We start from the raw sequence: 27,495 nt of genomic DNA on the forward strand, positions 1-27,495 counted from the left end.
AGTGTGCAGTGTCAGTACACTGCAGCCTGTCTGCTGAGTGCTCCATGCGCTGTGCTCCGTGATCCGTGCTGAGGCGAGAGAGATGGGACGATGACGGTGAGTCAGAGGCAGAGATAAGCATCCCGTCCACTACGCGCGCTACCTGGAGTGGAGTGTGGGGTTGGCGCGGACGCTTTACGACGGACGGACGGGGAGGATGGAGGGTCAGAACCTCCGTGCTCCGTGGGCGGTATATATGAGGCATCAGAAAGTGAAAAAAAAAGAGGGCGGATTGGAAATCCAAGGTTGCACCGGGGATGCGTGTATACCCGACGAAGCTCCGTCCATATCTCCGTCAGGACCTCAGGATGTTCTCGAAGGCTGAAACCCTAAAGTGCAAGACCCAAATTAGCCCCTGCATGGTTGACTGGTGACGAGACAATCCCGCGCTGCGCTTTCTCACTTACTCTCTTCGTCCAGGAGCGTCCGTTGCGTCCAGCTCTCCTTGATCCACTCCGTCGTGACGATGTGAGGGATCTTCGTGCCCGGCGTGGCAGACCAGGTCTTCCGCAAGGAGCTGATCTCGGACGACGGCGTGTTGGAATCCACAACCACATGCGTGATGGATGGGTTCTTGACCGTATCGACGACGCTAGCTCCTGCGAATAGGGCCGTCTGGCGGGCCAAAGGAAGCGGGTGGCCTTGGCCAGCGTCTGCGGGTTCCTCGGGGTCCGTGTCTTGCTCCGTCGGCTCGGGGAAAAAGAAGGTCAAGCCTTGGAAGAGCCATCCGCATGGCAGCTCCCAGCCCGCGTCGGCTTGCTCGTGCACGCTTTCTCGGAGCTTTTGGATAGCGTCGCCGTGCTGCGAGGCATCGAACCCATGCTCCTCGCTCATCTTCTCCAGTATCTGGCACCGTCAGCGACTGACCGGGGGAGCGTGTCGCACATGGCACATGGCACATGGCACATACCTCTCTCAGCTCGTCTTTCGTCACATTGCGTGAATAACTGTCCTTGAACTGATCAAGGCTGGCTGCAACCTCGTCCTCCTTTTCAGGCGTGGTGAAAAACATGTGCCTAGGTTCCATAGGAAGAAGCAAGTCCGGAAGGCCCGCATCAATCTCATTCTGTCGGACACAGTCCAGAATCCAACATGGACGGATGATATCCACAAGGCCGCTCTTCCTCAGCGAAGCCGGCTTGACCATCTCTGCCGGAATCTTAGTCCATGAACCCATACTACACAGGGGTATACACACCTCTATCTGCAATGCAGATAGTATCCGGCACTGCCCTGTGTGTCTGGTAAAATTTGCCCCCATTAGCTTTCACAATCTGCTCCAGGTCCGCCTTGGACTTCTTCGGCTTGAGCGAATCGGTCATAATGACTATAGCAGGTGCAGGTCAGAACCTAACAATCCACCAAAAAGGAACAGAGCCAGCAACATACAAAAGTTGAGTCCATCAAAGATATGCCCAGATGGCGTATCAAACTTAACCTCTGCATCCGAATCATACCCTGCAATCTTCAAAGGCTTCTTGGTCGTCTTCGCGCGTTTCTTGCGGAAGTTCTCAACATTGAACTCCTTCTCCTTCTGCCCCTGCTCCACGTTGGACTTAAGATCGAGGAACTCCTGCACCGAAAGCGCGGTCTTCCAATTCTTATCCATGCGCAGCCTCTTAAACCGGGGAAAGCGCAGAGTCAGTCCGATCCGGAACTGATCACTAACGGATACCGAAGCCGCTTTCACGCAAAGCACCACCGAGTCCTCCGGCTTGATCCATTGATCCGGACGCTCGTACTGCAGATTCCCACCTGCCAGTTCGATGTACGCCGTTGGCGGCTTCTTCGCGTTCCAGTCCATCCACTTGCCATCGGTGTGATGGCGAATATTGGCGAAATCGGCCGCCGTGAAGCCGCCTCCTACTTTGCAGAACGAGTAGCATTTAGTCACGTTCGTCCCCTGCGAAGACGTAGCATCGTCGGCCCTCAGTCCACAGAGAAAGCTGGCCAGGACACCGCCTCGATGTCCGCTGCCAAAGTATCCGCCGATGACGATGAGATCCAACGACTCCCCGAACTCGGTCATGTATTCGGGTTTCACTTTCATCCAGTCATCGTGGCGTTCATTCAGACGGTAGGGAGATCGAGGGTTCTTGAGCACCAGTCCCTCGGACGCTTCCGCAACCACTGTTCGAAGAGATGCTTCAATCTCGGCTTTGCTCGTAGCTTCCTCGTAGGGATGGATCTCGAACCGACGGTACACGGACTTGACGCTCTTCTGCAAGGCATTCCGACGATCACGTAGAGTGTACCTCGTCAAGTCATGACCATTCAAGTATAGAATGTCAAAGACGCGAAACAGCGGCCGGGAACCCTCCGTGAAGGGATTCCTCTGCTCGGCCAGCGCAACAGTCTTGAGCGTCCCAAACGGCTCAGGGCCATCCTGCTCGGGATTCCAGGCGACCATCTCGCCGTCCAGAATCAAACTGTCGACCCCATCCGCAAAGGCATCCTTCAGATGTCTTGTCAGAGCCCCATTCGGATCCTCCAACCCCTCCCCATAAAGATAGGTATAGTCCTTCGCCTTGCGCGACCAGAACCGAAACCTCCTCCCGCCAGCCACAGACGCATCAGACTCCATATGCAACTGCATACGCTCCCCATCCAACTTCTCCTCGATCCAAAACACATTATCCTCCTCCGTGCCGCGCATACGCGCGATCATACGATCCAGGGAATGCATCTGAAACTGGGCCAGCTGGGGCTGAAAGCACTGCATCAAGGCAATGCCCCTATTCTCCGCCTCCAGCCTCACATTCGGATCATGCAACTCCCAACACACGCGCCTCAGACTACTCGAAATACTATACAGGCCCTCAGCATCGGGATGCCAAACATCGAAAAACGTCCTTTCCGTAGCCCCCACCTTCATCTGCCTCAGTATAATGCGAATCAACCACAACATCTCCTCGGGACACATGCGGCGGTAAAACTCCTCCAGGATGACCAACTGCTGCTCCTCCTTAGACGCCGCAGCCAGCCGATCCAACCTCTCATTGACCTCCTCAATCAACATATCGCCGACCTGGGTCCTCATCGGACGCTTGGAAATAACATCGTAGCAGCGTCGCGCAAAGTCCCCCGCCACGAACCCCGCCCCCGCCCCCGAGGCCGTCTGCCCCGGCAGCTTCCAGTTTAGCAACCCCAGCCCGTCCTCGGAGTTCTTGTCGATCTTCATGATCTTCACTAGCATCTTGCCGATCGCTTTCTCTTTGAGGCCGTACATCGCTCGGTCGCGGTCCTTGTCCGGCAGGATTAGCCGGAAGGCCGGGTAGATGTCGTCGCCGACGGTCTTGCGCCATCGCGAGATGAATCGCTCGATCACGTCGCGGCGGCGTTCGAACGGGTTGAGCGCTGCGGCGGATTGGCCGTGCGGTCCGGCTTTGCGGCGCGCGGGGTTGGAGGAGGCGCCCGGGGGTGCCTTTTTGATCTCGCTGAGGGGGTTGAAGAGGGTTTGGTAGAGGTCGTGGAAGGGGAGGGTGGGGGAGCGGTTGAGAGGGCGGTTGGGGTATCTGTGAAATAAAATCATATGGTCAGTGGTTGTTTGTCTGGGGTAGCTAGAGGGTGACGCGCGCGCTGCTGGCTTACTTCTCGTCGAGGTCCATTTCGTCGTGGTCGGGGCGTTGGTTGAGGGACTCTTCAGGGTCCATGATCTCGTCGGAGTCCATGGTGTATTATGTTGAGAGAGGGAGAAGGCGCCTGGGGCGCAAGAGGAGAGTGAAGGAGGAAGGAGTCCGTCCATCTGTAGGCGCCAGTCGGGGTTTAGGCGGCAGCTCCGAGAAGATCGCGGAGCAGGTGACATGACATCACTGCCCATTGGGGGATGCTCTGAGCCGTCGGTTTAATCGCTCGCGTTTCTTTCACGTTACGTTCAGTGGTCAGCTTAATCGCTCATCTCTCATTTACAATATGTACAGCCAGAGTTGATACACCTAGTTTACAGTCCACCACAGCCTTCCATGAATCATGGTTGAGACACAAGGTCCGCAAGCTTTGTCAAGACCGCCATGAATCGCCTGGATATCCCCCACGAGTTGAGATGCGATAGTGTCCTGCAACCAGCGCGCAGGATCATCACCGGGCCTTGCGGAGCGCAGAAATCCCCCACACCAGTCAGAATCCCTTTCATCTCGAAACCGGCTCGGACGAAAAGCTGCACTAGCTCATCCTCACAGGGCCTGTCGAGGTGGATCAGCATGGGTCCTTTGGCTTCAGAAATGTCTGCATCGGGCATAGGGGGAGAGACTGCAGCAGCATACGCCCATAGGGTTAGTGTCGCAAGGAAGAGAGCCATCGGTTCGTGAAAGGCACGACTTGAACATTCGCGGATATGCCAGAGGGTTGCACCTGCATGTAGAACTGCTAGACGGGCCTTATACTGGTCATGTCTGACCCAGCGGAGGATATAATGCCACTCCAGGGTCTGCTGGCGCTCGCCCCACCGGGCCTTTTCCATGGTCAATGAAGTCGCTAATGACCGGATCTCGCTGAATGGAGCAAGGAGGATTATGCGGGCGGAGTGGAGATGTAGCATGGGGGGATGCTCAAGGCCAGGACCGTTGGCGGCCCAGTGGAGTATATCTAGGCAGTCACACGCACTGTTGCGCCACTTGGAATACGAGGGGATCCCGGGAAGCCAGACAGATCCAGAAGGGATCGCGACATTCCGCGATTGTTTCTTCGACGTTGGGACCCAGAACGACAACGGACGACGGAAGTAATTGCCCACTTCCCACATGCGGTGGTATAGGGCATGTATGAGCAGAATCTGACTGAATTCCCCAATGTCCGGCACGAGCTTCTTTTCGATGTATATGACAAGTACAGCGTCATAGAGGGAAAGGTCCTCGTGTCCTATCGAAAATCGAATCAGCATGTGCTTGCAGGTTCACAGATTGGGTCGACACGTACCGGGAAATCGCTTCAGACGCTGTTTCCAGATTTCAGCCGATTCTGCTTGCCAGAGGGCCTCATGGGACGGCAGCACTGCTTGTCCATCATCAAGGCAGAGTAATGGATGCGTGTCAAAGTGATACGCTATTGTACAGTCTAACAGCTAACATGTTGTCAGTTGAAACTTTTCAAGTGAGCCCTGCGAGGTGCCGTACCCATATGATGTAACCCGAACGTCTCTTGATCTCGTTCTCAACCCACAAGTCCCACTGCGGCTCTTGCGCGGTTATACTTGACAGGAGCGTCAAATTGTCCGATCGGCCAAGCAGATTTTCGCGGCGAACAAGGCCAACAAGGTTTCCGAAGTTGTCCAGCGTCGAAGCTCTAACTCGTTCGTCACTGTTATACAGTGATCCGATGCAGTTGAGTGCCATTGCCTGAAGAAAGCAGACGGGATATCCGCCCACACAGGACTTCTCCTTCTATAATGAAAGTTGGCAACTGACGGAACATACAGAGGGGATGGATACAGAAAGGCCGTGTCTTACCTCAACATTTATGGCTCGTCTGAGAAATTCATTGAATGCTGACGCATACTCGTTTCGCTCTTGAATCTCAGCAAACTGAACCCCAATTGCAGATAATGCCAGCACAACTAGCCAGTGTTGTTTGTTGGGATCGAACGTAGGGACGTGGAATATGGGGTATACGGGCTGAAAATGGTCGAAGTAAAGATGAATGAAGCTCGAAAGTGTGTTTGCATTAGGAAAATATCCCGAATCGAATATGGGGTAGAGAAGGTTCTCTGTGCTGCACAACTGCATAAATGCCTTATGTATCTTGTCATACATGGATGGCTCAAGTCGGTAGACGTCTGTTTGGCTCTCAACCATGAAATGAAACTTTGCCTCGTGAATAAGAGGGAACGAAAAGTGAGGTTGCTCATTTCCACTCAGCATTTGCATGGAAGCGCCGACAGGCACCCCTGAAATTCCAGACGACATATCTTGCTCCCGCCTCGGGTTCAGAAATCTTGTAATAGCTCCTTCAGTGTAGTGATCGGCTGGACGTCTGGCGGAGTTGTTCAAATTCAGCTGCAAACCGTGACTTGGACTCTCAGAGTTGCCACCTAAAGATGTATTCCCGGATGGTGTTTGGGATATGTTCTCTGACAGTAACGGGCTATTGCCAACAGCCTCAACTCTAGATGGGAACCATGCCGCGTGACCCAGAGAGTTCACTGGGCCCGAAGGGCCTGAGGATGGGTTGATTGAGAATCTTCGATCGTCGGATGTACTGAGGAGATCCTGGGGGGTCCAATTAATTGTAGAGCTCGTTGACTGGTTGAGTACGGGCTGTGTTGTCTGCATCTGTGCTTGCAGGTTTTCCATGGATGGCATTGCTTCGTCGGGATCGGAACGAAGATTCTTGCTTCGAGATACGGAATCTGCCATCCTACCCGTTGATGTATATAATCGTTGCGGCCCTCCACCAGTGCTTTGGGGTGAAGAGACACGCAATGCCTTGGCCTCCCCGTTAGCATTCGAACGAAATAATGGAGCAGAAATCTGTGCCACTGAAGCACGTCGGTTATTGTTGGCATCGTCTGGAAGCGTCTTTACAGGCTCGGCATGATCAGTGTTAACTGGGACATTGGAAGAGGATGCGCTGGAAATACTGGAATCGGGCAAATGAAGCTGGAACTGAGACATTTGGTAGGGAAGGGGCGGTGGCATCGATGCGTCTCCACGCCGCGACTGGTGTACCCCCGAGTCATCAGCCCATGTGAATTGTGCCGGTCGAGAAGACTGCTCGAATTCTGCGCCGTCATTGGAAAAGGAGGTCTGAGACTCCTTTCGAGCCTTTGCCTTCGAACGTCTCTCCGTGGGGTATTGACATTCGAGGGAGCGATTCTCGCAACGCGAGCAAGGGGAGCCCCCACTGCAGCGTACTCTTGCTATGGCACATTTGTAGCAAGCGCGAAATGTTTTTACGGTGATCCGATGCGTGCGATCCTTCCCCCCTTCCATTCCCCCATTGTGATGGCTGAGTTCGTGGCGGTGGAGAGTATCCCTACCCAGGATGTCAGTCGACCCAGCTCTGACGGAGTACAGACAAGGCCGGAAGGGACGTAGGGGCCGTGTCAAGGTAGCATGGAGGAAAAGGAACGGGGAACTAAGCAGGGGGCATACGTTCTAGAAAAGTGTCGGCCGCATTGCGCGCATTCGAACGGCTTCTCTTTGGTATGGCTCCGGAAGTGGCGCTTCAAGTGCTCTGGTCGTCGGAAGGTACTCTGGCAGATGGAACACCTAGTCTGGCTAGCTGTCGTGGAGCTTTGCTGCATGTCACGGTCAGGGCTACTGCGGTCATTGTTGGTCGGTCCTCCGGCTTCATGGTGGGACGCGGTTTCTACCGAGCAGTTAATCAATCTGCTTGCGCTTCCCCTCCTTAGCGGGGAAGATAGCCAGGATCAGCTCTCACCTTGTCCGGCATCACTGGTGTCCGGGGACATGGTGTCTCATGGGCGGGTCTTCCTCAAGAGACAGGACAGAAGCATCCGGCATGGCCAGTAGGACGCGGAGATCAAATCACGATCGAGACAAGAGGGGGACAGCATCCCGAGCGATTCTGCAGACCATCACCACTGTTGCACCACGGATGCCTGTCGCGTGGTCGGAGGGGTGAGGGGGGAGGGGGGGAAGGTTCTCTGGGACAGACTGAGACATCATTGTGAAGGAAACGCAGCGGGGACGGGGGTTGGGGGTTGGGGGTTGGGGGTCGGGAGTCAGACAACATTGACTAGCAGTAGTACAGCACTGGCAGGGACTGGAGGAAGCGGGGAAGCCATGAACTCCCCCAGTCCCGTTGCCGTTGCCTCTTTAGGCTCGCTAACCCCCCCGTTAGCCTCGCTTCGTGACAACTTGATTGGAGAGCCGAGATTGCCGTTGCATCATTTTTCATTATTTCTCATCGCGATGGATCACGTTCGGATCGTGCCCCTTTTTTACCGACCTCGGTTAAACCCATCCGCATTGGCATGGGTAGAGAGAGGGGAGGAGATTGGTGGTCAAGAAGCCACTCCCCCGAGGGTCATCCGGTATATATACTCTGGATGGATCTACGGAGTAGAGATTGAGTGTTTGGAAAAGTTGGAAAGGCATGTGTCAAACCAGTCTGACGCGGAAGACAATGCATTGTTGGGAGTACAGTACCTGCTTGGGTACAGACTTTAGAAGTGTGGACAACCTAAGTATCAACAGAATTGGGACCGGACCTTCTGTCGAGATCGGAATACCTGCTCATGCAAGCAAGACGCTGGGGATCACAGGCCATACATACATTTATGAAGAAAGTAAGGGGCCTTCCTGATAGTTAGCTAACAGCATCCTACTTATGTTCCTTGAGTGGGAGAGCAAAGCGGAAACGGGGTTAGTCTGTCCAGCCCATCCCCTCTGATTATTCTTCTTAGCTCAGCAGACATGCAGGCGGAGCTGACGGCGACTTGGGCTTGGGCTTGTTTCATCTGATCGCTCTGACGCCTATCGCTGCACACTTCCCCATCTTCCCCTTTCAAGCTATTGTTCTCTGCCCTGCTGTGCTTATTTCCACCGGTGACATCGGAACATTATTAGTTTGACATTCTCCCTGGACCAGACTTACGACCGCCGCAGAACCTTGGAACGGGGCTTCCATGAATGAATGGCAAGTCCGACTCCCGCTCTGGACCGCCGCTTCTCTCGCTATGCGCCCCCTAGCAATATTAACAGCTCCCTGACAGCCCTCCAAGGAGCCACGGCGGCCTTTATGGCAAGTCATTCGAGAGCGCCGTCGCCTGCGAGTAGTGTTGTCAGCCACCGGTCGGGCGCAACTAGTATGGGACCCGGAGCTATCAACTACCCCAGTCGCAGGCCACTCCCTCCTCGCCACGTCCAGTCCCCGGAGCTCCCCGAAGGGGGTTCTGTCAAGGACAAGATCGGGAAGTTTAGCGCCTATTCGCAGCCGGCCGGTGTGCGAGATGTATCGAGACATGCTCCTGAGAGCGTAGGAGTGATCAGGTCACGCACTCCACAGCAGATCGCTGCCCAGCTGGCCGCAGGAAGATCCACCCCGGGCGAGAAAATAGCCACAAATCCTGGCATCAGCAGGGTGCAAGGACCGCAGAGGACGATGCCCTCCAAGCCCAGCGATGACAATGACCGACCGCAGTTGCTAGCGCCAAAGCCGGTCTGGGCCACGGCTGCCAGCACCGCTTCATTTGACAGGCTTCTACAGAGCGAGCCAGAATTACCCCTTAGAGCAAAGTCGACGCAACGGAAACCAGTAACGCAGATATCGCCCGCGGACGCGGCGAGACTGGCGGCCTCGAAGCCTCGACCTCCACCAGTGCCTCAGAAACCACCTCTGCTAGGCAGTGGCCTAGTCGCCACGGCTAGAAATGTACCTTCAGATAGGATAGAGGATCACGAGCACATCCAAGGTCCCCATCCCTCACTTCCGCCCAAAGGCTCCATCCATTCCGAGACACCGCCAGTGCTCCCACCCAGGTCGGGTGGCTCGTCCGTGCCTCGCACAGAGCCGGCAAATCATCAACCTTCTTTCGAAGCCACTAGGTCCCGGGTGCGACCATCCACACCCGGCACTGCATCCCTGTATACCCCCTCGATGAGCAATAGCACTACGAGCTTGCTTGACGGCGGGTCCGAGGGAGCACTTTCGGATGCGATTGTCGCCTCATCATTGGCATCGGTCCGGGCCTCGCAGGAGCAGAAAGTCGCTCCACCGCCACCCCCGCGGCGTCGCGCAAGGTCTCATTCGATGAAGCGCTTCTCGCGCGCAGCCAAACAAGAGCATTCCGATTCGCCCAGTCCTTCCACCCATCTACGGCAGACTCTCCGAGAACCCCCCAAGACGGATGACGAGGAAGGATACCAGAGACACAAGCATCTGGTCCGCAAACATCAACACAAGCACCATGAAGGCGACCGGAAGAGATGGCGCAGCGAGATCACGGAGAAGGAGCGAAAGCGGTACGAGGGTGTGTGGGCTGCCAACAAGGGACTGCTGCTCCCCCCCGCGCACCTGCGGCCGCCCGAAGCGTATCCCCCCGATGCCCCAGACATGGTGGTCAATCTGGTGGCGCGGGACATCTGGTCTCGCAGTCAGCTCCCGCTCCATGTCCTGGCGCAGATCTGGGAACTGGTGGATGGGCAGCACATCGGTCTTCTGACGCGAGAAGAATTCGTGGTGGGGATGTGGTTGATTGACCAGCAGTTGAAAGGGCACAAGTTACCGGTGAGGGTTTCCAGCAGCGTGTGGGGGAGCGTCAGGCGGATTTCAGGAGTGCAAATCCATACGCTCCCTCCTGCCTGACGGTCTGCTGGCCCCGCCTCTATACTGCTGTACAGAAACATGCATTGGATCAGTAAGAAACGGCCACCAGCCTCCGGGCTAGGGCGATCCCGTCATGCAATAATCTGCCGTAGCCAGCTCGGAACGCTAACCAACTATCTAACTTTAAAAGATGAAAAGCATATTAAAGCATACATACTATAATCGACGAGTACCATTTCCCAGTTTCAATGATTCCATCGTGCATAAGCCAAGAGGCTACGGGACAGCGGTCGATCGCATATCCGCGACCCGAAGCTCCCCGGGAGGGTCTGGTAGAAGCCAGTGCTCAATGCCAAGTGGTCATGACCTCAATAGTAATCCTGCGATATGCTGTGGATAAGCTACCACTATCTATCTATCTACTGATCCGGTGATCCCGCGAGCAGGCAGACCGTCACTTTCCCAAGTACTTATCTACCGACCTAATTTAGAGTGCAGTGTGGTGCCCGCCAATATTGAGCTAGGTTATCACTCGGTGTTTTTGCGGAGCCCACTGGACGGATCGAGACTTGGCGATCTCTGTCTCTCTCTCTTATCCCCGGTACTACCGTGTCAGTCCCCAACCTATCCAGTAATCGCATCGCACAGCCCAGGGAAAAGTTTTCCTTGATGGCTCCAATCAGGGTTAATCAATATTAGGAAGAAAGTACTTTGTACTAAAATACTAATCAGGGGATCAGTCAACTCCCGAGATCCGATGTTCCCGTCAAGGGGAAACCTTGGCACCAAACCTGCAAGGTTTTTTTTTTTTCCCCCAATGGAATTCCGGGGCGAAGCAGGTAGATACTGGCATGAAGCACGGCGTGAGTACTACTTTCGTACTTTCGTACTTTAGTACTCGTACTCCATACTGGGCAGCGGGCAATCACTTCACGTGACCTCGGGCAGTCGATCCCTCCGGCAGGCAGGCCAGCGGGACATCTGTTTACCCATTTAGGAAGGAGCCAGGTGCCGCCCCGGGGAGGCAAAGGGAAGGAAGGAATGATGGACGGTCGGACGGATGGGACCACACCATGTTGCTGTTGCTGGCTGCATCTTCTCTCTCTGTCCCTGTCTTCTTCTGTTATGTCTTCTTTCAACCCCCGTGGTCCGAAACCAGCAGACCCTCTTCACCATTTAGAGCCTAGTCTCCGGGCTACTATCCACCAGAAGGATCGAAACCAAAAAATGAACCGAACTGAAATGAACTGATGATGAAATCGAAAAAAGAAACGATCGGACATCTTCCGCGAGGTCCCTGTCATTTTTGCATGTGGGCACTGGGCAGCCAGCGTGCATTTTGACTAATCGTCGCACGTCCACATCGCGCGCCACACATTATTTTATTGCTCTCGCCGGCCTTCCAAATCCCGGACTTTCGTGCCCCGGGATTTGCAGCCCCCGCTGACTCAGCCCGCGCTAACCACCCCCCCCAGCTGGCGGTCCGCCTGTATATCAGACCACTTCCTGAGGTTCCCGATTAAACCCCCCTCCAGATTGGCTCCCCTGAGGAGGGCTCCATGGGTTCGTCGCCGCCGCTGCCGTTGCCGTTACGGTTGCTGTTGCTGCTGCTGCTGTCGTTGCTGTCCGTACGGCCTTGGTCGACCCAGTAGTTGGCTGCAGGCCTGCAATCAAGGTCAAGCTCTATCTAGGTAAATGCGCCTGGGGACCCATCTCCCTCCGTTTAGTCCGCCGGTGATGGTAGCACGCTCCTCCCTGCCAGCCTTATTGATTGCATGACCTTTCTCTTCCCGGCCTTGCCTCTTCCATCGTCTGTCCAGTTCGCGCCGCCATGGTCCTGGAGGAACCCCAACCCCAGCCTTATGGAAATACCACTTCCGGAGTCACGGCCGTCACACAGTCCAAGCCTGCAAGTGCAAGGCCCACTGTGGTCCGCAAGAAGTTTGCAAAGCCCCCCGTCAAAGTAGCTTGTCTGGCCTGGTAAGTGATTCCTCTGCCAGCTCTTGTACGCAGTACAAGGTCTACCTTGTTTCCCCGCTGCATGCCGGCCCTGGGTCGTGTCGCTTCGGACTAATCCTGATCGATTTCTGTCAGTCGTGCTTCGAGGACACGTTGTGATGGCCAAGATCCGTGCACCAATGTAGGTCTGCTTTCTTCTTTCATCGCTGTCCTCGGCTTTATAGTATTTTGCAACGTTTGTAATCTGTCGAGGGGTTTTTTTTCTCTCTTTCCGTTTTTCCGTTTTGTTTTCAAATCCCTGTTTCATTGGCCCGTGCACCGTCATTGCTCTTGCTTGCTCTTTGAGCCTCATTGCCCTTCGCCAGCAGTCCAACCCTCTGGGGTATATGATAGGACATGTGCTGATGTTGTTGCCGTTTCAAAGTGTCTTGGCAAGAAGAAGAAGTGCTCCTATTTGCCTAGTAAGCGAGGTGGTCCAAGGAAGAAGAAGAAGACGTCAATAGCTGCAGACGCCCTCGTCCAACCAGACGATGTCCATAATCCAACTGTCCCCCTGGTATCTTCGGGGTTTGATGAGTGTACGTCCATGCCCTAACTGCAGCGCAATGGCATCGCCACTAACCAAACTAGCTTCCGGGATGTTTGGCCAGATCGATGTCCTCTCGATTCCGGGAGCAGGGCTGAGAAGCCTGGATTTTCCCCCGGGTGTCCAGGCCATGTTTCCGGCTCTCTTCGTGCCCAATGGCGAGCACAATGCCCATGTTCAGATGGAGCCCACACCCTCTCCATCAAACATTCCATCGCAGTCCTTGGTCAGGACGTATGAGAGTGATCCCGCCATGTGGGTTCCTCATTATCTCAGTCTATGACGAGCAAACATTCTGACGTAGGGGACAGTCTGAACGCCTATTATGACTTTATACACCACTATTTCCCTATCTTTCCGCCAAGGGTCACACCCCCTACTCCAGACCAGCCTTTGGATTGCATCGGTTCATTTACGGAGTCACCCTCTGAGAAGCCCATCCTCGCCTTCAGCTCACAGTCTCCCCTGAGTCTTGCATTATCAGCAATCCTAGCTCTGATTCCGCACCCAAATGATCCGGAGCCTTCCGGACCCGCGTCCGTCATCCGCCGGCGGACATATGCGCAAACATTTGCGCAATTAGCAAATGCTAGCATCGAGTCCGATTGTGAACTCCATGCATCATCTACCGATCCCGCCGAGGCGCTGTCAAGCGAGAGGCCTCTCCTTGATCGCAAGCCAATCCACTCTCGGACACCAGTCGAACTAGAATGCGTCCTTGCACTTCTGGTGCTTTCAATTTATGAGTACACTCAGCGGGGAAATCTCCTCAAGATGAGGTACCGTGCTGGCCAGGCTTTGGCCATAGCATTGGACATGTCTTTGCATGCTCTCGGGGATGAGTACGACGACTTCGCGGAGGCTCGACGAAGGGCTTGGTGGATGACTGTATGGACCCTTCTGCGATATGGCGCTACTGTTGCTAATGATCGGTTGCATGCAGTATTATTGTGTTCTTCAAGGGTCGATTGTTAGCACCACGGTGAGTCCCTCTGCTGAATTGTCCCGGCTATATCACGAATGGTTTGCTGACGTCCCGCTACAGCCGCTCTCTATTGTCGCGAATGATCCTCAGTTCGTCACTCCTTATCCGCGGTTCTCTGCAGATCCGGATGTAAGTACTCGAAAGAATTATGGAAGTGGTGGTGTCTGACAATCTTCAGGGCTGGTCCGTGTTGATCCAAGCTCAGCAAGTTCTTGTCTCGGCAACGCAATTCGTTATTGATTTGAATAAATGTATTTCAACGAGGACGAACATGCATTACATCTACGAACGGATGCAGCAACTTGACGCATGGGCGAGTTCTGCGCTGGCGCGGTCCAATCTGCTTCCCATCGTGCCCCAGTCCGTGGCCTGCGGTGCCGAGATAGAGTTCACGACAGCGCAAAGTATACGCGCGATATCGCGAATAAAACTGTCGAGGTCAGTACCACCCAAGTCTGATCATTTCATCCCTGTTTACTTATAGTCCTCCAGCGCGCAAATAAAGGTCCACCGTTTCAGGGCGTTCTCGGACATCCCCATTTTCATCAAAAAGCACTGCGACCTCACCGCAGCCAGCACCACCAACGTAATAGCAAATGACCCTTCCAAAACCTCCCGAACCGAAGACGGGATTGTCAACATCGGATGCTCCTGTAGTCTCGAGCCCTTCCAGCCCTCTTCAAGCGAATATACCCCCTCGGCATCTTCTGGCGCAGCATCCGATTTCCAATCCATGTCGCAATTTTCTTTCACCAGTGGATTCCCCTACAGCAGCCAACATTCAGCCAAGATGTGTCTCCGAGCATCTCTTCTGATCTCGCGAATGTTCCACTGTCTCCCCCTGCCGCAACCAATCCTCAAGACCCAGCAGGGTCTGCATCACATGCTACCGAACCAGCTCCCGCGCACTATGCCCTCATTTGCTTGTTGTCTGATGCAGGGCAGCTACGCCATGCTGATGATATTCTACAAGGCCCGCGTCGAGAATCAAATGCCCCCGGATTCCTATGGAAACAATAACACCAAGACCAATACCAATAACAGTAATCCTACCCCCTCGGACCGGCTCATCGAGGAAATCCGCCAGGGCCTGGAACGCATCATTACCACTGTCACCAACTACGCAATCGCTTTCGAGGCGTTGGATGGGATGAGGGGTGAGTTCCTTTCACACACACACACACACACTCTCTCTCTCTCTCTCTTTCTAGTCGCTTTTCGTTCAACTAACCATACAACCCAATACCCTACAGATGAAATCGAAGGAGCATATCACACGGCGTTTCCTCGCGTTCAGGCTCAAGTACAAGTTCCAGCTCAAGTTCAAGCGTAGACATCGAATTTATTTTCCCATGGTGGATTACTTCTTCTTTCCAACTTCTTCCACACACTCTACCTTTTGATAAAACCCCTCTAGCTAGCCAGCTAGCTAGATAGTTAGTCTACCTGCCTTAAATTTCTTGATGCAGGGGAACTAGACCGAGCTGCGTATAGTATAATAGTAATAGTACTTACTATATACCATATTATATACGCATGTTTTCCCCACAGACTTAATATTGAACGTGTTTATTGATAGTTAGTTTCCACCGCTGGCCACCTACCTACCTACCTACCTACCTACTATACCTATCTACCTACAAGCTAGATTCAATAAAGACGTAATAAACGAAAGAAACGAATAAAAAATATGAATAATAAACTCCAATCAATACCAGCTAAAGAAAAATAATAAATACTATACGGTGGTCACTTATCATAATTTATCTACTACATACAACCCTACCCACCTACCCACCTACCAACTTATCGTAACCCCAAACACCGCAAATCCAATCCAATCCAATCCAATCTATCTATCCACTGCCCTGTGTCCGTTGCTTCTTTCTTTCTCCTTTCTTTCTTTCCTTTTTTTTCCCCCCGTTAGTTGTTGCTAAAGTTTCGACCTTATACCCTCCAACCGAAACTTCACATCCTTGAGAACCTTGCTAGTGGGCTTCCAGTCATCGAATTGGCGGAGCAGTTCCATGGTTTCCTGGAGGAGTTCGCGACGGACGTATTCCTCCTCGAGGATGCCGCGCATGGCGAAGGGGAGGATGTATGGGTTAGCGGGGGAGGGTTGGGTGCGTTTGATGTGGAGGGATGTGGAGTGGATGGTGGAGGTTTCGAGGGCAAATTCGATGGCGAGGCTGGGTGGGGTGGTGTTAGTGTTAGTGTTATGAAGGTTTGTGGGTGGTCGGGGAGATATCTGAGGGAAGGGATGGGGAGATGTGACGCACCGGTATACGGATGGGTCGTCGTAGAGACGGGAGTGGCCTTCGCCGCTGTACAGGCTGCCTGCGAGAGGGGAGCTGAGTTCGCGGATGAGACCGTGGTCGGAGATGCCGAGATTGCGGAGCTTGAGGACGAAGCCGACGAGGTGGGAGAGGCTGGGGTGGGTTAGATATCTATGGTCTGATTGCTTTTTGAGATTGGGATGAGTGAGGTTCGGCGGGACTTACAAGCTGGGGGCGTGGACTCGGCCATCGACGAAGGCGGCCCGGTAGATGTATGGGTGGGTTACTGGTGTGAAGAGTGAGGACTGGGATGGCGGTTAGTAGGTCTGGTCTGTCTGAGTGGGGTTGGGGTTGGGGTTGGGTGTGTGATTTACCTCCAGAGAAACCAACTGGTCGTCAATGCTGCCGATGTAGGATATTCGAATTCCGAATTCGAGACAGGTTCTCAGTGCTGATTCGTAGTCCTTGGATACCTGGCTGTAGGGCAGGGCGAATTCGAACAGCTCCCCAGCCGATCCACTGATCCAGCGGGACCTGTAGTCGGCAAATGGGCCCAGATTAACGCCAGCCATGGCACATACACCAACACGAGATGCGTTGAGACAGCCAAACGAGATCAGCTTGGCGACCAGCATGATCGCCACGGGGACACCCTGACTATGGCATGCCACCAGGATGAAGTCTGCTTTCCTTATTTCCTCCATCCAGTTGAGTAGCAACTTCCACAAGAGATCCACACGCTCCGCGATACGGCCCTCGCCTTCCAGGGCTATTTTGTCAACGTCGCATTTGTAGCCACGCTCGTCGGCCCAGCTATGTATGGCTTCCGCGGCCATGTTCGAGAACCGGATCGAGGTTCCTGTCGGCTGGCCCAATACACTTCGAATCAACGGAGCCGGAAAGTACCCATGAATCCCAATGGCCAACGCCCTTTTAATCGGCGGCGGGTCTTTCGTCATATATACATGTTTGCTGTCTGATTCTTTGTTGTACTGGAAGTAGCGTCCGATAGTTTGCAGTATACTGGGTCTTTCTTGCAAAGCAAAAGTATCTTGGAACCGTGGCAGGACCTGATTAGGCAACACTTTTCGCAGTTGTTTCGAAGCGGCTGCCTCGGAGGGTCCCGGTCCCGGTCCCAAATCATTAAGGCCGGCGTCCAGACGCAATGCGGACTTATCAAGTAGTGCAGAACTGCTCTTCGGAGTTTTTAGCTTCACGCTTCCTTTCTTTGAGATCTCGACCCTGGACTCTGGTTCCGATTCGGTTTCACCGGCTGGCTTCTTCAGAGCCGAGTCCGGAGCTGCAGAGGCCTCTGCAGTCTGGATATCCTGGGGTGTGCCTGTATTAGAATCTTTCGAAGAGTCTCTAAACCAGAAAGACCATCCAGCAGGTTTTGCATCCTTAGCGGGTGCTTTGACCGAACTGTCTTCCGCCCCTTGCATATCAGTGTCTTGGCTAGGTGCAGACGCTGTATGCACCTCTGGTGGAGCCGGCTTATCTGCTTCATTTAAAGGTTCGCTCGCGGGCTCGCTCGCAGGTTCCTCCGGCCCTTTGGACGATGAGCCACCGTACCACATCTGGAGCCAAGAACGTTTGTGGGACGTCCGCGGATCCTCTGTCACTTCTGTCACTTCCGCAGGCTTATCCGGATCTGTCTTATCCTGCTCTTCTTCGCCCGGATCTTCCGCTGTGGTCTCTTCCTCCTTTAGATTCTGGGGTTCGGTGGGCTGTTCTCCACTGGACTCCGCCGCTGGCTCCTTCTGGGTAGGCTTTTCGGCTGCTGACGGGCCATATAACCAAGAAAACCATCCACCGGGTTGGGGGTTTGACGGGCGACCTTGATCTGCACCCTCGGGGTTTTCATTGGAAGCAGTCGTTTCAGGGGCAGTATCTGATTGCCCCTTAGCAGCGTCGTCCGTGGCTACTGGACCTTGATCTTTGTTTTGGTCTTGGTCTTTCGATGCCTCCTCGGATGGCTCCGGTGTTATGCCAGGTGGGCAGGACCGAGTATCCTCCTCCGGTGTGAAAGTAGTACCGTCGGATGCGATGTTAATTTTGGTTGTTGCAGCGTCGGCAGGAAGAGACCTGGTGGATGCACCGACTTTGCGAGTTAGTTGGCGAGAAGAGCCGCGGAGTTGCTTTGGGAGCTCGAGGTGAGAGGTGGATAGGGAGGTAAGTTTGGATGCTGTGTTGTGAGCGGCGGAGATGCTCTCACGGGCAACCTCGGTAACAGGGGCCGCTTTCGATGCTTTGGAGCTCGCTGGCCAGACCGTAGGGTACCAACTCTGAGCCAGGGGTAATACATTAGCTACAGAGTACGTATACAAACGAAGATACGGGACGAGAAAGGGCCCTGAACTCACCGCAGCGCTGCCTTTGCTTCTCGAGTCGGCACGGTCTCCGCCTGCGGATAACGATGCAGCCCCATTGTTCGACGCTGAGGTGGACTTAGAGTCAACACCAGGCGGGCTGGGCTTTACTCTCTTGCGAGATCCCATGGGCGCCATAAAATTCTAAAGCGTAACATCACCAAGCCTGCCGGAAATTATGCGCGGATGGGAAGCATGGATGAGTCTGTGGGGGGTGTGGTGGTGTGGGATGGAAGGCTATGATGAAAGGCCAGCAGACTACTGCGTACTGCGATGGCAGCCGGGGGATCAGCGCCGGTTGGTTGGTTGGTTGGGGTTGGACGTCACGTCACATGCCGTCCTCCCTGACCGTCTTTGTTGGCCTCGCCGCCTCGCCGCCTCGCCGCCTCGTCGCCTCAGGCGGTCAGCATCGAGTGGCGGTGCAGAGCCCTCACCCGCCACAGTCACCTCCCCTGTGGCTGGTGGGGGAAATTTTATTTTCAGGGCGATGTGGAGAAGGCCAGGAAAGGATCCATCCAGGCCGCCGATAACTTTTTTTCCTGCATACAACTCACCACCACTCTTTTTTGTCGAGTGTGCCTCGACCACCCGCTATACACAATGGCGATTCAAAAGAAGGTAACGCTGCGTCGCCCGGTTCAGTGATGAAAAATTCCCAATACTAACTCCGACTTTTCAGCACGGTAAAGGTCGTTTGGATAAGTGGTATCGCCTGGCGAAGGAGAAGGGATACCGAGCCAGAGCTGCGTTCAAGCTGATCCAGCTGAACAAGAAGTATGGCTTTTTGGAGAAGAGCAGAGTCGTTCTGGATCTTTGCGCCGCCCCCGGTGTGAGTATAGCCCGACCGGTCGTTCCCTCCGTTTGGTTACTGACTACAGGAAACAACAGTCTTGGTGTCAGGTCGCCGCAGAATGCATGCCCGCCCAGAGTATCATCGTCGGTGTCGATCTCGCCCCCATTAAGCCGATCCCTCGAGTCATTTCCTTCCAGAGCGACATCACCACCGAGAAGTGTCGCACGACCATTAGACAACACTTGAAGCACTGGAAGGCGGATACCGTTCTCCACGACGGTGCTCCCAATGTCGGTACCGCGTGGGTGCAGGATGCCTTCTCTCAGGCGGAGCTGGTGCTGCAGTCTCTGAAATTGGCTACGGAGTTCTTGACGGAAGGCGGTACTTTTGTCACGAAGGTCTTCAGATCCAAGGACTACAACCCGCTGCTGTGGGTGTTCAAGCAACTGTTCTCGTCGGTGGAAGCTACGAAACCCCCCTCCTCTCGAAATGTTTCCGCGGAAATCTTCGTTGTTTGCCGAGGATTCAAGGCCCCGAAGCGCATGGACCCGAAGTTCCTCGACCCCAAGCATGTGTTCGCCGAGCTGGCAGACCCGACGCCTAACAACGAAGCCAAGGTGTTCAACCCGGAGAAGAAGAAGCGTCGGAGAGAAGGTTACGAGGAGGGCGATTACACACAGTTCAAGGAGATCCCGGTTACCGAGTTCATCAACACGACGGATCCCATTGCCATCCTTGGTTCATACAACAAGCTCAGCTTTGCACAATTACCTGGTGGCGACCTTGCCATGGCCACCTTGGACCGCTTGGAGGATACGACGGACGAGATCCGAACCTGCTGTGAGGATTTGAAGATTCTGGGTAAGAAGGACTTCCGGAATCTGCTCAGATGGCGATTGAAGGTTCGGGAGCAGTTCGGTCTCGTTGTGAAAAAGGGCGGCCAAGCAAAGGCCGATGAGGCCGAAGAGGTCGCCGAGGTCGCTCCCATGGATGAAGAATTGGCTATCCAGGAGCAACTGCTTCGACTCCGTGAAAAGGAGACCACGAAGCAGAAGAAGGAGCGCCGCAAGGAAAATGAGAAGAAGCGCAAGGAAATTGTTCGACTGCAGATGCACATGACAACCCCCATGGATATCGGAAAGGAGCAACTGGGACCCAATGGCCAAGATGCCACGTTCTCCCTCAAGCGTGTTGACAGGGAGGGGGCCAGAGACGCCATTGCATCCGGTCGGGAAGCCACGATCGAAAGCGACAGCGAGGAGGAGGAATCCGACTCCGGTTCTGAGGAGAGTGATGAGGAAGGAGACCAGCTGGAGCGGGAGCTTGATACCCTGTACGAACAATACCAGGATCGCATGGAGGACCGGGACTCGAAACTGCGAGCAAAGAAGGCCCGGAAGGGCTACGAGGCCGAAGAATGGGGCGGCTTCTCGGATGAGGACAAGGATGGAAGCGACGCGGAATCCGAGGACGAGAGCCATGCCACTGGCCTTGGGGACAGTGCCCCCCCTAAGTCCGGGTCTCTTTCCAACAATGCTGCGCTTTTCTTCGACCAGGATATTTTCCAAGGTCTAGAGGGTGTCGATGATGAGGAAGATGAGGACGAGGAGGAGGATGACGATGAAATGGACGTTGACGAGGAGGAGGACGCGGAGGAAGAAGAGGACAGCGCCCTCGAAGTAAAGGAGAAAGATAATAAGCGCAAGGCCAAGGCTTCGGAAAAGAAACCCACAAAGGATTCCAAGAAGAGTTCGCAGATGGCAGACGACTCCTCGGATGAGGAGATCGACGCGCTCGAGGAACCGCGGAAGAAGAATGGCCAACTTGGTAAGTTCCCTGATACGGGGGTGGCTATCTAGTCTGTTGCTAACTCTACTACCCTAGACATCGATATCATCACCGCAGAGGCTATGGCACTTGCTCAGCAGATGGCCAGTGGTGAGAAGAAATCGACGGACGTCGTTGACGATGGATTCAACCGGTACGCGTTCCGTGACGTCGACGGTCTTCCGGAGTGGTTCCTCGACGACGAAACCCGACACAGTGCCCCGAACCGGCCCATCACCAAGGCGGCTGCCTCGGCCATCATGGAGAAGATGCGGGCCATCAATGCCCGTCCGATCAAGAAGGTGATGGAGGCCAAGGGCCGGAAGAAGTTCAAGGCTGCCCAGCGACTCGAGAAGCTGCGCAAGAAGTCTGCGCTGGTGGCGGACGACGAGGCGCTCAGCGAAAAGGACAAGTCGCAGGCCATTGCGCGGTTGATGAGCCGGGCCACCAAGAAGAAGCCCAAGCAGCAGGTGAAGCTGGTGGTGGCCAAGGGAACCAACCGGGGTATCTCGGGCCGTCCCCGCGGTGTGAAGGGCAAGTACAAGATCGTGGATTCGCGCATGAAGAAGGATATCCGGGCCCAGAAGCGCCTTGCCAAGAAGAAGAAGAACTAGGAGGAGCTGGTTGGGGGCATCCGGAGCAATCTCATCCATCACTGTCCATGTAAATACCCGGTTACCATAGATAATACCCATGTTGGAGGGGTAGTTGTTTGCCGAGTGATGGTGGGTGGTGTAACATGATAGAGTCTTATGTTGTACAGGGTGGCGTCTGGTTAGGAGAAGAAGAAAAAAAAGATCCGGTTTATAGGGAGATCCAGGATAGCTACAAATCGTGACACTGGTTCCTAATTCATATATTTATTTCTTTCTTTATTAATTTGTTGTGACTTGTATCGAAGTAGTAGCCCCTCTCCTCCGCAGTTCAAGGCCGGGCTAACTGCGGGACTAAGGCAAGGGCAGCTCAGCCGACCCGGAGTGGCGGCGCTGGCGTTATCGATCACCGGCGGCACTTTCCACTTTCCCTGCTCCTCGACCGTCGGCGCCTTTTCACTCCTCCTCTTCCTCTTTTGTTCCGCTGTCTGACAGCTTGCATCTGCATTCACGTTCACCTTCACATTCCCCTTTTCACTCTTTTCCCCGTTTGTCGTCTTACGGTACATATGCTACGCCCCGTATTATAGCCTGTTTCATTCATTCCTTGTAAATCTTTTACGCACTGCCGCCGCCGTATTTTACGCCCTCCGCCTGCCATAGTGCGGCTCGCGCTCAACCACCTTGCCTCCATGGGATTTTTTGACCACCTCCAAAAAGGAGGCGCCTTTTCACTGCAGTCGAAGAAACCCCAGATCCGCAAGGTCGTTCAAACGCGCTCCGCACCCCCCTCGAGATCCGTGTCCAGTCCAGGCCCCTCCCGGACGCCCCCCGCTCAGGTCAAGGCGCGAGAGTCGGCCAGCAGCAGATCCGTCTCGAGAGACCGCGATCCCCCCTCCTCATCCTCCAAGCGGCGACTCGGAACCCCGGCACAGAGTCGAAAGCGACAGACTCCGGAACTACGGCTCTCCAGCGACGACGATGCGAGCGATACAGATGCTTCCTTCGAGGTGCGCAAACGTGCTCGGACGGGCGACAGCGCGGAGCCAGACCCCGCCAGGCGGGTGCGTTCTCTGAAGGCGTTTGCCGATGATGGCGTTCGGTCCCTTCCCATGATCCACGCGGCAGAGATTACGTCCATTCAGAAAGTCGGGAACTTTAAGCCGTGGCTTGGGGAGAAGCCACTGCCGGAAATACTCCTACAATATCCCAGCGCGTCTGCTAAGGAACGGTACGAGACTTGGTATCCCGTGTGAGAGAAAAGCGGTGAATGCTGACTGATGCCTCGTGCGATGCAGGTACAACCTCGTCGTTCCTCGAGATGACGACGACTTCAGGCCCCTCCAGGACATCCTTCATGTCGTCGACATCGTATCCCAAAATTACATACCCGATAAGGAGGCGGATGCTTTCAACAACGAGTCAACGGGCTTCGTACGCAGAATCCGACGAGCGATAACCCAGAAATCCGAAGCTGAATTCCGTGAAGCCGTGGCGGAATACAACAAAGCGGTCGACGAGCTGAGGCGCAATGGGAGCATCGCAAAGAAGCTGGACTCGACCAGTCGGCTGGCTCTGCCCCATGTGGAACGGATTCTGACCCAGATATACTCGCGTACTGTCTCTCCTCGGGTCGAATCTCTGCGTCAGTATGAAAACGGAACGGACAACGTGTACGGAGAACTTCTCCCTCGCTTCATCAGCACGATTTTCAAGGAGACCGGGTTAAAGTCGGGGCAGGTTTTTGTTGACCTCGGCTCTGGTGTTGGGAACGTGGTCTTGCAGGCTGCGCTTGAGATAGGGTGTGAGAGCTGGGGGTGTGAAATGATGCAAAACGCCTGCGATCTGGCCGCACTTCAACAGACCGAGTTCAAGTCACGATGTAGGCTGTGGGGCATCGCACCGGGCAAGACGCACCTAGTCCGCGGTGACTTTCTCAAGGAGCAGAGCATTATCGATGTGTTGAAGCGTGCGGATGTCATCTTGATCAACAATCAGGCTTTCACGCCTCAGCTGAACAACGAACTGATCAACCACTTCCTGGATATGAAAGAGGGATGCCAGATCGTATCCCTGAAGTCATTTGTTCCTGCGGGCCACAAAATCCAATCTCGAAACCTCAACTCGCCCATCAATCTCCTGAAGGTGAAGCAGAGGAACTACTGGTCGGATAGCGTTAGCTGGACTGATGTTGGGGGCACCTACTTCATTGCCACCAAGGATAGTTCCCGGCTGAAGGCCTTTGCGGAAAGCATGGAATGAGAGTCTCGGCTGCCCTCCCCCCCCTCATCAATGCTTCCTGCCTTGCACATCGCGCATGCCATCGTCGCTGGTGGGACCACTAGCGCGATGGCGTGCTACTTTCGGTTTCTTGTATTGATATTCTTTTCCCCCACTTTCTATATACATATCCGCTTTTGGCATACATTGCTTTGGTACTGACCCCTTGTTTTGCGTTTGGACAGATGCTCTTGGCTTAGGACTTGATACCACATTTCTGATACAGGCATACAGCGCGTGCTAGTGTACCCTAGCGCTTTTGATTTTCAGTACATAACCGCCGTACATAGGTAGTGACATGTCAGATTTTGCCATGAAACTACATTGGAGGTTGATTTGAGATAGGACATGGATATGGATATGGATATGGGACGAAGGCATATTGTGGATAGTGTAGTATTTCACGGGTATCATAGATGTTGTGCATAAAAGATCTGACATGAAAGCGAAAGCAAAGCGGACATTTCACTGGCCACTCTATTCCCAAACCAAAACCAAGGTAAAAGTCAAGCGTTGGACATATTCGCCGGTTGCTAGGAATACTTGGACGCTGCATTCATGGCTTCCGCCTCCTTGCCCATCCTAGCCATCCAGCGATCAACGAGCTCCTGATTCTCCCGCTGAAGCCGAGAAGATCGCTCCTCCGCCATGTTGAGTTGGAGATTCAACGATGCCAGCTCATCTTGGAAATCCTGCAGTAGAATGCGTTAGCGTAGCCACCCTCCTCCATTCATCACTTCAAACCACCTCTCCATTTCTCTCTCCCTCTCCCTCTCCCTCTCCCTCTCCCTCTCCCTCTCCCTCTCCCCGCCGCAGAAACCGCAACCGAAATAAAAACAAAGATAGACAAGTGGCTAAACAGGCAACATACCTCCAACAACTTCGCCTTCCCCCTCAACTCTTCATCGCGATCCTTGGCCCGCAACTGCAGAAATGAAACCTCGCTCTCTAGCGCATGCACCCGTCGCCCATCGAGCGTGCCTCGCTTCCGCAACTTCTCTAGCTCGGTTGTTGTGCGGGTAAGTCGGTCTTGGAGCTCGGAGCGCGACCGTTGCGCTTCGGAGAGGTCTGTTCGTGCCGCGAGGAGCGATTCTTGGATTTGGAGCGTGGAGGGCGGCGCTGGTGACTGGGTGAGTGAGTGTGGGTGTTTGCTGGGGCGGGCGGATGTTGAGGGCGTTAGGGCAGAGGAGGAGGGGGACGGCGAGATGTTTGTGTTTGGATGATGTTGTTGTTGTTGGTCGTCGCTGCTCTGATGTTGTTGCGCCGCGGCTAGGCGGGCGGTGCGGTCGGCGAGGTTGGTATCTAGTATTGTTGGGGGGGAATTAGGTTTGGTTTTGGTTTTGGGTATGGTGGTGGGATTGGAGGGGGAGATGGGGTAGTATTGAGGGTGAAGGGAGGTGGTGGGTGGTGGGCGTACAAGCATCGTATATAGCCTGGTTTGCTTTCTCTCGTCGATCGCGCGCGGCCAGCGCGGCGGAGTACTCCTCCCTCCAGTGGGCCATTTGAATCTTGATAGCGGTGATAAGGCGGATGAGTTGGTCTGTCGGTCTGTCGGTCTGTCTGTCTGTCTGTCTGTCTATTTATCTGTCACTCCTCTTGTCACCGATGCATGGTTCCGGGAGGGTGTGGTCTGGGGGGTTGGGGGGGTTGTTTATTTCCAGGGAATTTAGTAAATAATAAACGCCCACGACGCTGACGAGCGATAAGTCAAAGGCAGGCAGCATGAGGTGTCGGGCGGACGGTGGATGGAGGACAGCCAGACCGCCATCTCCACCGCCCGGACCCTCGTGCATCATCGAAAGCCGCCGGCGCCGTTTAGCTCGGCTCAGTTCACCGTCCAGGCCCAACGAACCATCCCTCCTCCTGTGGTGTCTTCACAACAACTAACCATCCGACTCGTTCGGGCTCTCCTGCTAACCGACTCTTTTCCCTCGTGGTGCTGGCGGATTCAAATTATCCTTCCCACAACTTTCCCCCCCCACCTCCCTGTCCCCTTCCCCTATACTTACCTCGTTTTAACTTCCATCACTCACGGCCCCATATCTCTCCACCATGTCGTCACGGAAGAAGGTCTTGTTGAAGGTACCGACCGCATCCCGATCCCTGCACCTCGGATTGGCGCTCGGGAAGGGCAACCTCAATTACTCACACGGCTGTTCTTCCATCTAGGTGATCATCCTGGGCGACAGCGGCGTCGGCAAGACAAGTTTGATGAACCAATATGTCCGTGGCCTTATCTTCATCCTCTCCCTCCTTCTGCGACTGCGACTGCGACTCCCCGCAGCGGTGTCGCTGTTGTCACTGTCGCCATCGTCCCACTGACTGACCCCGTCCCCGTCAACAGGTCAACAAGAAGTTCAGCGCAAGCTACAAGGCCACGATTGGAGCCGATTTCCTAACGAAGGAGGTCCTGGTGGATGATCGTCTGGTGACAATGCAGGCATGTTACCATTCCCCACCCTTGGCGAAACGAACGGGGAGTTAACCGTCCGGTCGCGATTAGATCTGGGACACGGCGGGCCAGGAGCGCTTTCAGTCTCTGGGTGTGGCTTTCTACAGAGGTGCCGACTGCTGTGTCTTGGTGTACGACGTGAATAATTCAAAGAGTTTCGAGGCTCTGGATAGCTGGCGCGATGAGTTCCTTATCCAGGCTAGTCCGAGAGATCCTGAGAGCTTTCCTTTTGTATGTTGAATATTCTGTCCCCGTCCCTCCTCCCCTTTCCCATCGGCTCCGCTCGCTCGCCCGTTTGTTCGATGTTTGTTCAGCGCATGGTTGAGTTACTGCTACGTTGAAGGATGACGTCTAACGGTGTGTGGCAGGTCGTGATCGGTAACAAGATTGATGTGGAGGAGAGCAAGCGCATGATCTCCTCGAAACGCGCGATGACTTTTTGCCAATCGAAGGGCAATATCCCCTACTTCGAGACGAGTGCCAAGGAGGCGGTTAATGTTGAGCAGGCGTTCGAGGGTAAGTTGGCCTTCTAAACTACGGTCCCCATTTCGAAGATGGCTAACTCGCGCATCAGTCATCGCCCGGAGCGCCCTGGCCCAGGAAGAGGCCGAGGAGTTCAGCGGCGAATTCAGCGACCCGATCAACATCCACCTTGACGGTGAGCGTGACGGATGCGCTTGTTAATGTGCGGCCGCTAGACCTGCCTTGCGAATGATTTACATTTCTGCCTTAAGAACGCACCATTTCCCGCTGTTTGCGCCTCTGATTGTTCGTCGCGTTTCTTGCCTGGTAGAGAAACGACTGCTGTGTACTGCCTCTCGCCCAGGGCCGCGAGAGTGTGGGTGATTGTAGGTGGTCCGAGAGCGTCTATACTATACCGCTATGGAGCTCCTCATGTGTCATGCTCCTGTCATGTATTTGCCTTCCGATTCGCATGGGATATCCTTCGATGGCCTTGATCGTTTCTGTTTCATGCTGCGTTGTTACTGTACTGAAGGGTACTATCATGTTTTGTAGGAGTCTGGAATCTCATCATCACTTATCTGTCGATGCAGTGCTGTACCGTAAGAGTAGGTGGGACAGGATTGCCACCTGGGTCGGTATGTAGC

At 54.4% G+C, this 27,495-nt stretch overlaps 10 protein-coding genes across 10 annotated transcripts; 6 read left to right on the forward strand and 4 right to left on the reverse strand.

Annotated features, from left to right (window-relative positions):
• Positions 1 to 237: 237 nt before the first annotated feature.
• BO70DRAFT_335007 (DNA ligase (ATP) DNL4) lies at positions 238 to 3,710 on the reverse strand (the record flags this gene model as incomplete). The annotated part of the gene is given in 5 exon segments (XM_025541042.1): positions 238 to 876; positions 893 to 1,188; positions 1,238 to 1,366; positions 1,429 to 3,554; positions 3,631 to 3,710. 5 exon segments carry the CDS (start codon positions 3,708 to 3,710, stop codon positions 439 to 441), a joined length of 3,069 nt encoding a protein of 1,022 aa, XP_025400286.1. The 3' UTR covers positions 238 to 438.
• Positions 3,711 to 3,906: 196 nt separating this feature from the next.
• Positions 3,907 to 7,508, reverse strand: BO70DRAFT_313320 (putative C2H2 transcription factor). The gene is made up of 6 exons (XM_025540241.1): positions 7,417 to 7,508; positions 7,128 to 7,344; positions 5,484 to 7,008; positions 5,151 to 5,417; positions 4,954 to 5,098; positions 3,907 to 4,896 (listed from the first exon to the last, which is right to left on the reverse strand). The coding sequence occupies exons 1-6, from the start codon at positions 7,445 to 7,447 to the stop codon at positions 4,007 to 4,009; spliced, it is 3,075 nt and encodes a 1,024-aa protein (XP_025400287.1). The 5' UTR covers positions 7,448 to 7,508; the 3' UTR covers positions 3,907 to 4,006.
• Positions 7,509 to 7,698: 190 nt separating this feature from the next.
• BO70DRAFT_231377 (uncharacterized protein) lies at positions 7,699 to 8,401 on the forward strand. The gene has a single exon (XM_025538790.1). It carries the CDS (start codon positions 7,782 to 7,784, stop codon positions 8,166 to 8,168), a length of 387 nt encoding a protein of 128 aa, XP_025400288.1. The 5' UTR covers positions 7,699 to 7,781; the 3' UTR covers positions 8,169 to 8,401.
• A 407-nt stretch (positions 8,402 to 8,808) lies between these two features.
• Positions 8,809 to 10,305, forward strand: irs4 (the record flags this gene model as incomplete). The annotated part of the gene is made up of 1 exon (XM_025539332.1): positions 8,809 to 10,305. One exon carries the CDS (start codon positions 8,809 to 8,811, stop codon positions 10,303 to 10,305), a length of 1,497 nt encoding a protein of 498 aa, XP_025400289.1.
• Positions 10,306 to 11,713: 1,408 nt separating this feature from the next.
• BO70DRAFT_335017 (uncharacterized protein) lies at positions 11,714 to 15,343 on the forward strand. The gene is made up of 9 exons (XM_025541043.1): positions 11,714 to 12,246; positions 12,361 to 12,803; positions 12,856 to 13,066; positions 13,123 to 13,699; positions 13,755 to 13,793; positions 13,857 to 13,925; positions 13,975 to 14,234; positions 14,289 to 14,953; positions 15,050 to 15,343. Exons 1-9 carry the CDS (start codon positions 12,098 to 12,100, stop codon positions 15,127 to 15,129), a joined length of 2,493 nt encoding a protein of 830 aa, XP_025400290.1. The 5' UTR covers positions 11,714 to 12,097; the 3' UTR covers positions 15,130 to 15,343.
• Positions 15,344 to 15,503: 160 nt separating this feature from the next.
• BO70DRAFT_313329 (uncharacterized protein) lies at positions 15,504 to 18,668 on the reverse strand. The gene is made up of 5 exons (XM_025540242.1): positions 18,436 to 18,668; positions 16,447 to 18,357; positions 16,298 to 16,377; positions 16,076 to 16,225; positions 15,504 to 15,985 (listed from the first exon to the last, which is right to left on the reverse strand). Exons 1-5 carry the CDS (start codon positions 18,577 to 18,579, stop codon positions 15,730 to 15,732), a joined length of 2,541 nt encoding a protein of 846 aa, XP_025400291.1. The 5' UTR covers positions 18,580 to 18,668; the 3' UTR covers positions 15,504 to 15,729.
• A 303-nt stretch (positions 18,669 to 18,971) lies between these two features.
• Positions 18,972 to 21,898, forward strand: spb1 (rRNA methyltransferase spb1). The gene is made up of 4 exons (XM_025547984.1): positions 18,972 to 19,059; positions 19,121 to 19,270; positions 19,330 to 21,061; positions 21,119 to 21,898. Exons 1-4 carry the CDS (start codon positions 19,042 to 19,044, stop codon positions 21,673 to 21,675), a joined length of 2,457 nt encoding a protein of 818 aa, XP_025400292.1. The 5' UTR covers positions 18,972 to 19,041; the 3' UTR covers positions 21,676 to 21,898.
• A 248-nt stretch (positions 21,899 to 22,146) lies between these two features.
• On the forward strand, positions 22,147 to 24,393 carry dot1 (histone methyltransferase DOT1). Its single transcript, XM_025543018.1, has 2 exons — positions 22,147 to 22,885; positions 22,953 to 24,393. Exons 1-2 carry the CDS (start codon positions 22,347 to 22,349, stop codon positions 23,914 to 23,916), a joined length of 1,503 nt encoding a protein of 500 aa, XP_025400293.1. The 5' UTR covers positions 22,147 to 22,346; the 3' UTR covers positions 23,917 to 24,393.
• Positions 24,295 to 25,436, reverse strand: BO70DRAFT_428538 (ATG16 family protein; the record flags this gene model as incomplete). Its single annotated transcript, XM_025547985.1, has 3 exons — positions 24,295 to 24,626; positions 24,806 to 25,236; positions 25,352 to 25,436. 3 exons carry the CDS (start codon positions 25,434 to 25,436, stop codon positions 24,468 to 24,470), a joined length of 675 nt encoding a protein of 224 aa, XP_025400294.1. The 3' UTR covers positions 24,295 to 24,467.
• Positions 25,437 to 25,778: 342 nt separating this feature from the next.
• rab7 (Rab family GTPase YPT7) lies at positions 25,779 to 27,436 on the forward strand. Its single transcript, XM_025543019.1, has 6 exons — positions 25,779 to 26,016; positions 26,104 to 26,157; positions 26,279 to 26,374; positions 26,438 to 26,617; positions 26,755 to 26,902; positions 26,961 to 27,436. The coding sequence occupies exons 1-6, from the start codon at positions 25,987 to 25,989 to the stop codon at positions 27,068 to 27,070; spliced, it is 618 nt and encodes a 205-aa protein (XP_025400295.1). The 5' UTR covers positions 25,779 to 25,986; the 3' UTR covers positions 27,071 to 27,436.
• Positions 27,437 to 27,495: the final 59 nt, after the last annotated feature.

The sequence above is a fragment of the Aspergillus heteromorphus genome (assembly GCF_003184545.1).
Source record: "Aspergillus heteromorphus CBS 117.55 chromosome Unknown BO70scaffold_9, whole genome shotgun sequence".
In the NCBI taxonomy this organism is placed as follows: Eukaryota; Fungi; Ascomycota; class Eurotiomycetes; order Eurotiales; family Aspergillaceae; genus Aspergillus; species Aspergillus heteromorphus.

Coding starts and splice junctions, on each gene's coding strand:
- BO70DRAFT_313320 (XM_025540241.1), bottom strand. CDS start 7,447: ATGTCCCCGGACACCAGTGATGCCGGACAAG. Junction 5,099..5,150: donor GTTCGGGTTACATCATATGG/GTACGGCACCTC, acceptor ACAACATGTTAG/CTGTTAGACTGTACAATAGC. Junction 4,897..4,953: donor GCGTCTGAAGCGATTTCCCG/GTACGTGTCGAC, acceptor GATTTTCGATAG/GACACGAGGACCTTTCCCTC.
- BO70DRAFT_231377 (XM_025538790.1), top strand. CDS start 7,782: ATGAACTCCCCCAGTCCCGTTGCCGTTGCCTCTTTAGGCTCGCTAACC.
- BO70DRAFT_335017 (XM_025541043.1), top strand. CDS start 12,098: ATGGTCCTGGAGGAACCCCAACCCCAGCCTTATGGAAATACCACTTCC. Junction 13,067..13,122: donor TATGAGAGTGATCCCGCCAT/GTGGGTTCCTCA, acceptor CGTAGGGGACAG/TCTGAACGCCTATTATGACT. Junction 13,794..13,856: donor GGTCGATTGTTAGCACCACG/GTGAGTCCCTCT, acceptor GTCCCGCTACAG/CCGCTCTCTATTGTCGCGAA.
- BO70DRAFT_313329 (XM_025540242.1), bottom strand. CDS start 18,579: ATGGCGCCCATGGGATCTCGCAAGAGAGTAAAGCCCAGCCCGCCTGGT. Junction 18,358..18,435: donor GAAGCAAAGGCAGCGCTGCG/GTGAGTTCAGGG, acceptor CCCCTGGCTCAG/AGTTGGTACCCTACGGTCTG. Junction 15,986..16,075: donor GACGACCCATCCGTATACCG/GTGCGTCACATC, acceptor CACCCCACCCAG/CCTCGCCATCGAATTTGCCC.
- spb1 (XM_025547984.1), top strand. Junction 19,271..19,329: donor ATCTTTGCGCCGCCCCCGGT/GTGAGTATAGCC, acceptor AGGAAACAACAG/TCTTGGTGTCAGGTCGCCGC. Junction 21,062..21,118: donor GAAGAAGAATGGCCAACTTG/GTAAGTTCCCTG, acceptor CTACTACCCTAG/ACATCGATATCATCACCGCA.
- dot1 (XM_025543018.1), top strand. CDS start 22,347: ATGGGATTTTTTGACCACCTCCAAAAAGGAGGCGCCTTTTCACTGCAG. Junction 22,886..22,952: donor AGCGCGTCTGCTAAGGAACG/GTACGAGACTTG, acceptor CGTGCGATGCAG/GTACAACCTCGTCGTTCCTC.
- rab7 (XM_025543019.1), top strand. CDS start 25,987: ATGTCGTCACGGAAGAAGGTCTTGTTGAAG. Junction 26,375..26,437: donor ATCGTCTGGTGACAATGCAG/GCATGTTACCAT, acceptor GGTCGCGATTAG/ATCTGGGACACGGCGGGCCA. Junction 26,903..26,960: donor TGTTGAGCAGGCGTTCGAGG/GTAAGTTGGCCT, acceptor CTCGCGCATCAG/TCATCGCCCGGAGCGCCCTG.